The 12,359-nt window shown below is 51.4% G+C and overlaps 1 protein-coding gene across 28 annotated transcripts in view; it reads right to left on the bottom strand.

Moving 5' to 3' along the window:
• NRXN2 (neurexin 2) overlaps positions 1–12,359 on the bottom strand; it is a 118,160-nt gene that overhangs the window by 71,077 nt on the left and 34,724 nt on the right. For all 28 annotated transcript variants that reach the window (XM_054441132.2, XM_054441150.2, XM_054441151.2 and 25 more), the window contains one exon: positions 9,317–9,618. In XM_054441132.2, coding sequence (XP_054297107.2) covers positions 9,317–9,618 — 302 coding nt within the window. The remainder of the gene's footprint in view (positions 1–9,316; positions 9,619–12,359) is intronic.

Genomic DNA, 12,359 nt, shown 5'->3' with positions numbered 1-12,359 from the left:
AAGAAAAGAAAAATAAAATGACCAACTGTGAAACTCAAGGAAGGAGGAAAAAATATATATCCATATATATTTGGTTGTTTGTTCCAACCCTCCCACCTTAGGTTCAGCGAAAGTATTTGTTTAAAGAAAATTAAACTATAATGGGGGGAGGAGAAATAAAACACACACAAAAATTAAGTCCCTTCTTCTCCCCATCCCTACCCCGCCCCTCCTCTGGATTCCTCTTCCCCCCATCCCCTCCCCGAAGAAGAGCCGTCTGCAGAGAAGGGGAACAGTTAGAGACCTTGGTTAGTAGAGAAGAAAACAACAAAAGAACTGGACCAAGAAACCAAAGACTTAAAGATGGCCGACATTCCGCAGATGAGACAGAAAGGTTAGTTCGGTTTTTCACTCATACCTTGCCCCACCTGTCCCTGCCCATCCCTTGGTCCCCTGGGTTATAAGCGTGTTAGTAACACACACAGAGTCGGCAACGGGGTTTTCCAACAGAGGGTGAGAGAGGGAAGGCAGGGGATTAAGAAGCAGACCCAATTATGCAGTATTAGTAAGTCCTATCAGCTGAAATGTTAGAGAGTTGAGGGGAAGGAAGGGAGGGAACAAGGGCTGTGAGGAGGGATGGGCTATTGGTTGGAGCCATGGACTTATGGGTTTGTTGGCTAACTGATCAACCAGATGGCTTTCCAGAGAACTGGCTAAAGAGCAAGTTGGTGCTGGCCAACTGACTGACCAGTGGCCATGCCAGGTTAATGGATTAACCAGTTGGTGATGGGCCAGCTGGCTATCAGGCTGGGAGAAGAGTGGGCATAACCCCTAGAGAATCAAAGGACTGGCAAGAATGAGAGGCAATTTCATTTGGAGGCAAAAGGAAGGGGTTCCCAAGGAGCATAGGAGGGGCCATGGATGCCTGCTTTTCCTGGGGATGGAGAATATGCAAATCGATCCAGGGAGTCACTGAGGAGAGGGGCAGCTCCTCTGTTTTTGTTTTTGGTTTTTTTTCTTCTCATCCTTAAGAAAGGAAGAGAGAGTGAGTCGCCACCAGAACAGGGAAAAGGAAATGTTGCCCTCCACGGACTGGCAGATGGCTCACACATTATATCAAATTATTCCAGACCCTCCTCCCTCTCCTCCCCATCTCCCACCCATAGCTGACTCCTCCCACGTGTCCACCTTGACTTTTCAGAACTTTCTCCAAAGTTCTGAAAGAGCCTTTCTCCAGGCTCTTCAATCACCCCAACCCCATTCTCTTACACTCTGGGCTGCTGTCCCTCCCAGAATCAAGTGCCCACCACCACCACCCCTACCAGTCTCTAGAATTGGTAAGGCCATCCCAGCAGCACAGCCTCCTTTCATGTACACCCATAAACCCCTGAGTCTCCACTCCCCACAGCCAGCACCAGAAATTCACTCCCCTACACCCATAAAAAGGAACCTCTAAAATCCCTGACTTTTCCCTAAGCTATAAGCCCAATGTGTCTACTCCAATCTCTAGTGTCCCCACTCTCATGTGGTTCTAAGTTCATTTTCTCTTCTCATTGCCACAGACAGCAGCAACAACCACCTTCCAAATTACCCCTGTCTTTGGGGAGGACATGTCAGAGGCACTGAGGCAGCTTTAATTAAGAGTATTAGAGATGGAGGGACATTATTGCTTGATGCCTGTTAAATACTAAACTGCACCCCTGAGAGTGTGATTGTGAGAAGGAGAGGTATTCTAGGGACAGATCCATTAGTTAGAGAGTTGTTATAACCAGTGGGCACAGGACTAATTCAGTAAGATGATGAATAAGGGCCTCATATAATTAAAAATAACAGAATTCAATATTTAGCAGCCAGAAGAAGTGCTGAATAACCAATATTAATTATTAGTGATGCAGAAGCAGTTTACATAGCAAGAGAAGAGTCTAATTGCAGGTGCAGTGATGGGAGCCAGGGGATAGCGTGTGGTAAGAGGATTAGTACTGGCGGCTGGTAGGACTGTCATGAAATGAAGAGGCCAACTAGTCAGAACAAGGAACAATTAGCTTCAGGGCAGCTAAACAACCAGGCCCAGAAAGGTAAGTGTTGTCTGGTATCACTGCACTAGTCGAACAAGGCAGGAAGAAAAAGGCATTGGAGGTAAAAATCCAATTACTACTCTTTGAGTTAGAACTGGTTATGGAGAATAAAATAAGATTCAAAAGTTTTCAACTTTATGAAGAAGATTCCATTTTTAACAAGTAGAACAGCAAATTAAGAATCAGGATTGAGAGCCAGGCGCGGTGGGTCATGCCTGTAATCCCAGCACTTTGGGAGGCCGAGGCAGGCAGATCATGAGGTCAGGAGACTGAGACCATCCTGGCTAACACGGTGAAACCCCATCTCTACTAAAAATACAAAACATTAGCCAGGCGTGGTGGCGGGCGCCTGTAGTCCCAGCTACTTGGGAGACTGAGGCAGGAGAATGGCGTGAACCCGGGAGGCAGAGCTTGCAGTGAGCCAAGATTGTGCCACTGCACTCCAGCCTGGGTGACAGAGCGAGACTCTGTCTCAAAAAAAAAAAAAAAAAAGAATCAGGATTGAGAAGAAACAGATGGGAGTTCTAACCCTTGGGCCTTCCACTAATTTGACGAGAGATCCAGGCTTCCTCTTAAAAATATCAGGGTTGGAGTAGATGAGATGGGGCCCCTCTAGACCTAGGGATTAAGGATCCAGACCCAGTCCAGTGGAGATCATGCTTATGGGGGCAATTGTTGTGAAATACTAGAATGCAGCTTCCACTGGAACCCATTCCTGGTGGCCTGGGACACAGCACAGGGAAGGGGTACACAGCAGCCCACGCCTTCCCTATGGCCAGGATCCGGAGAGCTGAGGCTTCAGACTAACAGATGAGCAACAAAGGCTTTATCCCACTCATAGAAAGAGCTAGAGAGCTCCTGGAGCCTGGGAACACAAGCATGACAACACATAATGAATGAGAAGGGCATCAGAGTCACAGAGGGAAGAAGAAACGCATCATATCACATGGTCATTTTTACCAAGTCCTTCTGACTCAAACACCAGCTCTAGGAATTCACCAGGCAGAAAGGAGAGCCTCGGGACAAAACTATACCCCATCTCCACCATGAAATATGAGTGTAGTTCCAGCCCTGCTCAAGAAAGCCAAGAGAGGGAATATTTACACAAATCATAAAAATCTGGGGTGAAGACAATCCGTGGAGCTTGAGTAAGAGAAGCTCAGGACAAAGAGAAGAGGAACCCACTCCACTTGCCCATAAGAGGGACCCATTTTTCAGAGATACAAGCAGAACATTGAAATGGCTTCAAAATTTGAGAACATCCAAGAATGACAGAAGCACAGGACAAACCCCAGCCTCCTTTGCATTTTGCACCAATGACAACAACCCAGGCCCTCACTTGGAGGCAGAGGAACAGAGTGGTTTCAAAGGCAGACTTCCAACTCTACCACTTCCTAACTGGATAACCTTGAGCAAGTTCTTTAACCTTCTGCGTCTTGTTTTTCTCATCAGTAAAATGGGAATAATATCTCCACCTCACAGAGTTGTCATAAAAATTAGGTGAGATAGTAAAGAGAAATGAGATCCTTGAGGCCAGGGGCTAGTGGGGAGAGACGTTACAGTGCAATCTGAGAAACGCTGTGACAGAAAGATAAAGTCCTAAGGAAATTTAGAGGAAGGACCAGGAGAGGTGTTCTTCTGGTCTTGTAAAGTGAATTAGGCTCAGGCACAGTGGCTCACGCCTGTAATCCCAGCACTTTGGAAGGCTGAGGTAGGCGGATCACTTGAGGTCAACAGTTCAAGACCAGCCTGGCCAACATGGTGAAACCCCATCTCTACTAAAAATACAAAAATTAGCCAGGCATGGTGGCAGGAACCTGTAATCCCAGCTACTCAGGAGGCTGAGGCAGGAGAACCACTTGAACCTGGGAGGCAGAGATTGCAGTGAGCCGAGACCGCGCCACTGCACTCCAACCTGAGAGACAAAGTGAGACTCTATCTCCAAAAAAAAAAAAAAAAAAGGAAAAAAAAAAGTGAATTGTGAATTGGAGGGTTTTTTTCCAAGAGCACAAGAAGTAGTTCAGTGCTCACATGAAGTAGTTAGATCTGCTACTTTTGGACATGGGTCCTCGTGTCCAAAACCCTACCAGTTGCCTTCAAGAAAGAGACCAAATGGATCAGAAAAAAACTACTAGGAAAACAACTACAAACACTCAATAGTTGCAGGTATTAAGCAACCAATTTGCTTACCACCTAGAAGTACAGATAAGGAATGAATACAAATATTGACAACACAGGCAGAATGTGATGAGAGGGCTCAAATACATGTTTCCAAGGGCTCAAAGAACATAGCAAAGAAGGAAGGCTGGCTGGAGGAAGGGATCAAGGAAGGCTTTTTGAAAATGGTGGCATTTAAGCTGGGCCTGAAGGATTGAAAAAAATACAACTAATTCGTGCCAGGCACTGTGTTGAGTGTTTTAAGGCAATACCCCAGTTAGTCATCAAAAGACTCATTCTCACTTTGCTGATGAGGAGCTGAAGCTCACAGAAGTTGTATAACTTGCCTAAAGGCACTCAAACTATTGGCAGAGCTGGGATTTGAACCTGGTCTTTCTGACTCAAACCTCAGATCTAGGATTTCATCAGGCAGAAAGGAGGGCAAATAAGTGGTGTCTGTAGGAGAACTGTGAAAACAAAGGGAAAAACTAAGAAAGTTGGCACGGATGAGTATGGAGAACAGCACAGCAGACCCTGAGACAGGTTGTACGCCATGCCAGAGAGGGAGAGAGGCCTGGGCAGGAAGGAGAGGAAAGGAATCTAACTGCCTGATGGACTCCACCCCTGGGGACTCCATCCTTAGGGGAATGCGTTCCTAAGGAATGCATTCCAAGACTCCCAGGGGTCTCCCCACCCTTAATGACTCCATCCTTGGAGACTGCATGCTTGGGGACTCCATCTTTGGGGGGCTACACTCTTGGTGGACTCCATCCTTGAAGACTGCATGCTTGTGGACTCCATCCTTGAGGACTGCATCCTTGGGGGACTCCAACCTTGGGGACTCCATTCTTGGGGATTCCATCTTTGGGTATTTCATCCTTGGGGACTCCATCCTTGGCAGATTCCATCCTTGAGGACTGCGTCTTTAGAGGACACTGCCCCTGGGGCAGTCCCCTATTATTGGGGACTCCAACCTTGGGGACTCCATCATTGGGGGACTCCATTCTTGGGGACTCCATCCTTGGAAGACTCTATTCTTGGGGACTGCATCTTTAGGGGACTCCATCTTTGGGGACTCCATCCCTAGGAGAATGCATCCTTAGGAGACTCCATCCTTGGGGACTGCATCCTTGGGGACTCCATCCTTGGGGACCACATCTTTGAGGGACTCCATCCTTGAGGACCACATCTTTGAAGGACTCCATCCTTGAGGACTGCATCCTTGGGGACTCCATTTTTGGGACCTGGAGGAGCTCCTGAAAGCCTCTGCACCAAGGATAGGAGTTATCCAAGTTGGGCAGGAGGAAGCACCATGTGATATTTTGATAGCCAGCTTGTCTTCCAAATTTGGTGCTGGCTAATGAGGAAATGGGTTTGCACACTGCTTGCATGGTGGTGGGAGGCAGTTGGGAAGCATATTGGGTATGGGAGGAGAGTGGGCCCAGGATTTAAAATAGACCTCGGGGAATCCTCAGAGGTAATAATTCCTGCCAAGATCCTCCAAGAGACACCTCCGGTCACAGTGACCTCGAGGGCTGGATTTGAAAGGAGAGAGAGGAGAGAATGAGACACTGTCTCATCAGGTGCCCCTGGTCCTAACTGCTATGTTCTGAGAGCCTCTAGATGATTCCAGGGATAATTACCAAGTCCAAGGGAAAAGGGGAAATTCTGCCTCCTTCCAGTCTTTGGAGCTGGCCTTTGACCCACTCCCATGGCTGCAGAAGCAAAGGGAATGGAGACCCCTCAGTGCTGGTTCTCAGGTAGGTCCTCCCCAGAAGGCCATCTCCCTGGCCATTCTAATCAAATGAGAAAAATAACCTGGAAGCCACAGTGTTCTCAGATCCTGGCACTCTATCCTATAAGGCTGAAGACAGATGTCATTTCTCCCTGTCCTTGCTCCTGGCCCACAAAACCTGGGGAAGACAGAATATTGATTCAAACCACTCCACCCATCATCACCCTTCTTATCATGTAAGTGTTGTTCCAATCCCAAAATGTCACCCAGACACTATAGAAACTCGATTGAGGCCAGGCGTGGTGGCTAACACCTGTAATCCCAGCATTTTGGGAGGCCAAGGCAGGAGGATCATTTGAGGTCAGGAGTTTGAGACCAGCCTGGCCAATATGGTGAAACCCCATCTCTACTAAAAATACAGAAATTAGCTGGGTGTGGTAGCGGGCACCTGTAATCCCAGCTACTCGGGAGGCTGAGGCAGGAGAATCACTACAACCTGGGAGACAGAGGTTGGAGTGAGCCGAGATCACGCCACTGCACTCCAGCCTGGACGACAGACCGAGACTCCGTCTTTAAAAAAAAAAAAAAAAAAAGAAAGAAAGAAAACTTGGTTGAGCAGGGCTTCTCCATATCGGCACTACTGACATTTGGGGTCAGATAATTCTTTGTTATGAGGGCTGTCCTGCGAACTGTAGAGTGTTTAGCATCATCCTGGCCTCTACCCACGAGATGACAGTGGCACCCCCAAGTTTTGACAACCCAAAATGTCTCCAGATGTTGCCAAATGTCTCCTGGGGAGCACAACATGATTGAGTGACTGAGAAACACTGCTCGAGGGACACAGGATCCAATAAATTACTCTTTTAGGCCAGGAAAAACAGGGCCTGGAGAGGATGAACTTGGCCACAGTCTAGGCCTTGAGTGAGGGCAGTGGAGCCAGACATGGCTCTGAGGCTGACCTTCCCCTAGTAGCCATGATGATCAAAAGATGGCTGCTTGTCTGCAGCTCCAACGCTTCACATTTATGGGTGTGGACTGGAATCAAGAAATTCCCCAGAATCCGGCCGGGCGCGGTGGCTCACGCCTGTAATCCCAGCACTTTGGGAGGCCGAGGCGGGCGGATCACGAGGTCAGGAGATCAAGACCATCCTGGCTAACATGGTGAAACCCCGTCTCTACTAAAAATACAAAAAAATTAGCCGGGCGTGGTGGCGGGTGCCTGTAGTCCCAGCTACTCTGGAGGCTGAGGCAGGAGAATGGCGTGAACCCGGGAGGCGGAGCTTGCAGTGAGCCGAGATCACGCCACTGCACTCCAGCCTGGGCAACAGAGCGAGACTCCGTCTCAAAAAAAAAAAAGAAAAGAAAAGAAAAGAAATTCCCCCAGAATCCCTTTTTAAAGAGAGCGCTCAACCAAAGTCTTTAAGCAGACACCCTCTGTGGACCTCAGGACCTGCTTTAGGGTCAATATGACCTGCCTCTCTGCTCTGAGACTTCTGGTAGAACAATCCAGGGGAAGAGGTTTCCATCAGTTACCAGCTTGGACTCTCGACTCCGGGAACCCCAGGAAGAAGCAGCCGAGGGTCACTGTCTACACTCAGCACTGCTGAGGCCGAGTATCTCCTCCTCTGTGTGGCTTTCCCACCTCCCCTAGCCACAGACCTCTCCCTCGTCTTGGGTATCACTTGAGTCCTAGGGTGTTTAAGGTTTCTGCTGCTCACTTGGCACTGGCATGGCTTTGCTCTGTTCACTTTTAACAGACTCATCCTGTCTCCTCAAGAGCTGAAGTCCTGGAAGGGCAGGGACCATGTCTTTTTTTCCCCCTCTGTTCCCAGTATGGATGTGCCATGTATTTTTTGGTCATATGATGCATGGATAGGAACTCTGAACTTGGAGCATCTTGCCGAAGTCAGTACCAGGTGACAGCGCTGGTCCTAGAGAGAGCAAAGTGAGCAGGAAGCACTAGAGGCAACTCCTCTATACCCCCCAATAAAATGTGTGTGGCATCTGAAACTGTCACAAATGCACATGACACACTCAGATGCGCTTGGTAATGACAACGGAGGACAGCCCTCTGATTGGGTAAAGGGATGATTTGACAAGAAGAGGAGGCCTGCATTAAGGAGTGACTCCACCAAGCATGTCACTCTGTATAACGCAGGGGTCACTAAGAATAGGCACCTTAGTACGAGCCCGGCTGCAACAGGTAGTGGCAGGCCTGAGGAAGAGCAGCAGGATTAGTCACTGCGTTCTCCCGGCAAGGAGGAGTGGCATTAATGAGGAGGTATCCCCACTAGATCATCATAGATGGTATGAAATGAGAACAGGTAAGAAGAGTGGGAGGCCAGCCAAGATCCTGAGCCTGCTGACGAGCTTTCAGTGGGAGGAAGGGGAGGAGAAGGAGGATGACAGGAGGAGAGACAAGGAAAGTTAGCCACCACACCGCTAGAACCAGGAAGTTCAGAGAAGATAAGTGGGAAGAGACTGGCCAGAGACAGCTTCACCTGCACTAGCCATCCTGGGCCTTGGGAAAGGTGAAGAGGACCACTCCTAAGAGGACCTGTCCAGTGGGAGCATCTGGGAACAGGAGCTCCTGTCTGCAGAAGCCAATGCAGGAAGGACTCTGAGTACCTGCGTGGGTTTGCCCAGGAGCCAAGGGGAGGCAGAAAGCAAGCCATGGATGCTGGGAGGGCCTGGCTCCTTTGAAAGAAAGAGAAGGAAAAGAAGGGCATGTCCTGCCCAGAGGAGATGAAGGGCCAAGCCCCCTCTCTGCTCCTGTTCTCTGTCACCTACCTACTATGCCACCACCTCACTGGCTCCATCTCTGCCTCTGCCCTAAAAAAGCCTCGGCTGGGGGCAGAACACATCCTGCCCCCACACATTAACTCAGGCTTGCCTTTTTGCCTTGCTGCCCTAGTGTTGGGACACCCTCATCTGCTCCACCAGGCCAAAGCCTGCCCACTCCACAGGAACCCCTCCCCACCCTCTGGCACCCAGGAGCACCCATTCAGGCACTGGCTCACTCCTCCCATCTCCTGAATTGCCCTCCTGCTAAATCACCTGATTTCTTAGCCCCAACCCTCGAGAGCCAAGCTGCTCCCAACAATCTGAGCCCAGTCCTTCCCCTGCCCTCAGGCTCCTGCCCAGGGGCAGTTCTGGAGCCTCCTCAGCTCAGCTCCCTGGTCTCTGAAGCCTGCTGGCCACTGCAGCCTTATGTCGGGACCCTCACAGCCCCAACCCCTGTTCTTCTCCAGAATCACACCTCACTGCCCAGCCCTGATCCCTCCACCACAAGCTCCCGGCAGCCCCCTCTCCCAACCCCCATTCTGCCTCAGGTATAGCTAATCCCTGGCCTTCTTCTCACTCCCCCTACCTGGCGCAGGTTTCGGGTGACCCGGACGTCATGCCAGGCGTTGTCGTTGAACTTGCCATTGACGGGTTCCACAAGGGCCTCGAAGGCACCTGAGCCTAGGTTGATGACCAGCCAGACAGCCCCAGACTTGAGGGACAGGTTGACGTAGTCGGCCGACTTGCCTGTATGCAGCATCAGGCCATTGCGTTGCAGGGTGCGGAAGGCCAGTGTGATCTCGTCAGTGCTGCTCTGGATGGGGTTGTGTGACAGGTCGTAGCAGAAGAACTCATTGCCTTTGAAGGTCGCCACAAACTCCTCCTTGCCTGGATGCCGTGGTGTGGGGAAACGGGAGAAGGCTGAATGGGGTAGGGTACACCAGTGCTTCCCTCTCCCCTCCAGCAACGCAGGCACTGGTCCTGGGCACCAGGAGCCCAGAGGTCCCAACCTGTAGCTTTAGGCCCCTTTCCCTCCCTCGGCCTGTCAACCATCCTCTCAGGACCCTGCCGTCTCTGCTGTCAAAAGTCAATGTCCCCTGTGTCCATTTCCAAACCAGGAGGCTGCTAAGTGGCTCACACACTGACAGCTGACAATTACTCTGCCACAGGACCCAGCAGAGTGGAGGGTGCTCACTGTCTCCTCCCCACCAACCTTCCCATCTGCCACTCCCCTTAACAAAGGGACACAGAAGGGAAATAAGAAGCTCTGCCTTACTTCTCCCTGGGCGCTCCCCCCGTATGGCAGGGTCCTCAAGGGTCTCCTACGCACAGCCCACCTCCCTTCCTGCCCCTCCTCCAGCGATGGCCAACCTCAGTGCCTGGAGACAGTTTCAGCCTCACCATATGGGATGCGACCAATAGGCCTGTTGTGCAGCAGGGAGCAGATGAGGAGAATGGGAGGTGGGGGAATGGGGGAAGGGCCAGGAAGACACACAGGAAGGCGATGCAGGTGACAGGGATATGCACTGGATAGCAACAGGCCACCAGGCAGAGCTCACATGGGTGGCCACAGCCCCAGCTATCATCTTCACCCCCAGCTCCCTACTCCAAGCCAAGGACAGCGCAGACAGGCCCAAGATGGAGAGCAACGAGTGCCTGGATGTGACCTGTGTGTGCCCAGAGAGTGACAGGGCAAGGGCAGGCCTGGGCCTTGTGTGTGCACATGTCTGTGTGTGTGCACGTATGTCCATAGGCACCCGGCACAGGGCCCTTCCACTGCCACTTTTTAAGCAGAAGCAAAAACTACTGGGAGAGGCTGAGGGATTGTCAGCATTCTGTAAGTTGATAACAAGTGAGAAGACAATGACTCAGTAGTACCAAGAAGTTGAGGTTTCTGTCCAACACCAGCACAAGCCAGAGTGCAAGCAGAGAGAAGAGAACCGGATATGAAGTCAGGACAAACCAGAGGACCTGGGCTCTACCAGTGGCTCACTTCTGGCCATTAAGCAGTGGCACACAGCTGGCCCTGCCTACCTCACTGGACGGGTGCAGGGCAAACAACACTGGCCGTGAGGGTCTTTATGAAGAGGCCGAGCTAACCAAATGCAGGAATTCTCAATAGATGCTCCCAATGCCCAAGCAAGAACAGGCACAATGCCAGGGTGCATCCAGGGCCACCAGGAAGCACTTGCCTTCCCCTGGTGGAGGCAGGGCTCAGCAGCAGTGCTATGTGTTGAGGCAGTGGGGTGGTGGCGGGGGGGAGTTTCGGAGTGCAGATTCTGCAGATCCCCTCCCCTCCACACACAGCCTGCTTCTCTCTCTCTGGGCAGGCTGCCCACAGCCTCTGTCCTCACTGCCTCCGGATGCCAAGGCACCAGCTGCTGCCCCAGAGGCTGGCACAGCACTCACTGCAGCTGGCAAGGCCCGGTTTCCTGAGGCCACAGGGCAGCAAGGCTGGTGGGGGCCTGGGCAACATCGGGACAGTCTGAATCCCTTCCTCTGTCTACTTATGGTACCAGTGGGGAGGGCCAGAAAGCAAAAGTGAGGACCCCAGCAGAGACAAGAGGGGAAGGCAGGGAAGAGTGGCAAGGAGTAGGGAAGGAGGGAGGTGGGGCAGAGCCAGGAAAAAGAGAACCATCACAGAGACAGACAAGAAATGAAGACGGCTCAGGGCTGTGAGGGAGCAAGAAGGGATGAGCGTGGCTCTCTGGATAAAGAAAAGGAGCAAGCCCTGCGGGGACAGGTACAGGAGATGGGAAGAGAGCCAGCAACGAAAGTGGACAGCGACCTCTAGGGAACAGAAGCCAGGGCTTTCTGGAGCCTTGCTGTTTCCATAGCAACGAAGCCTACTGCCCAGGCACTAGGAGAACCAGGGGGCTCAAGGACCAGAAAAAGGAATGTGTTTGACCTTGGTTTTGCCACTTGTACTAGTCCCACCCAGAAGCCACTCCTCCCACTCCCTCACCTTCACTGCAGTCAAAGAAAATATCATTAAAGAGAGTCAAACAGAAAGAAAGAAAAGAATAAGGCAACCACGTGAGTAAGTGATTGGGACAGAACAAAAGAGGCCAGCAAAAAGGAAAGAGGCGGGTCTGGGGCTGGACAGTGGCTGCCAAGGCCAAGTGGAGAAACGAGGCCATTCCTCGACTCCTCAGCCCTGCCTCCAGTCTCCTGGGGTGGGTGGCAAAGCTAGCTACTCCGGAGCCTGCGCCTCCACGGGCTCCAGTCCCTTTGCCACCAGAGACCTGGGTCAGCCCAGAGACACCAAGAGGCCTGAGGAGCAGCCAAAGAGAACCTGAAAGCCTTCCAGAAGAGGGACAGAAAAAGAGATGAGCAAGTGTGGAAAGAAAACCCGAAGATGGTGAGGAGAGAGAGAGAGAACCTGAGTAGGGGAGGTCGGGGCATGACTTCAAGGGACTGGTGGAGAGATTCTACTGGGGTGAGCTTGTAGGGGCGCCCGAGGGGCTCAGCAGAGCACAAACCAGATCTGGGCTGAACAAGCCCTGAAGCACCAGGAGGCGCTCTCCCCCATCTCGCCGGTCTGGCGCGACTGGGAACTACAACTCCCAGCAGCGCTTGCACAATTACCGCCCCTAATTGCTCCGGAACCAGAAAGGAGGATAATAGCT

The sequence above is a fragment of the Pongo pygmaeus genome, chromosome 9, assembly GCF_028885625.2.
Source record: "Pongo pygmaeus isolate AG05252 chromosome 9, NHGRI_mPonPyg2-v2.0_pri, whole genome shotgun sequence".
Lineage (NCBI taxonomy): Eukaryota > Metazoa > Chordata > Mammalia > Primates > Hominidae > Pongo > Pongo pygmaeus.
Note: the sequence above shows the minus strand (reverse complement) of the source record. Positions and strands in the feature narration are given on the sequence as shown.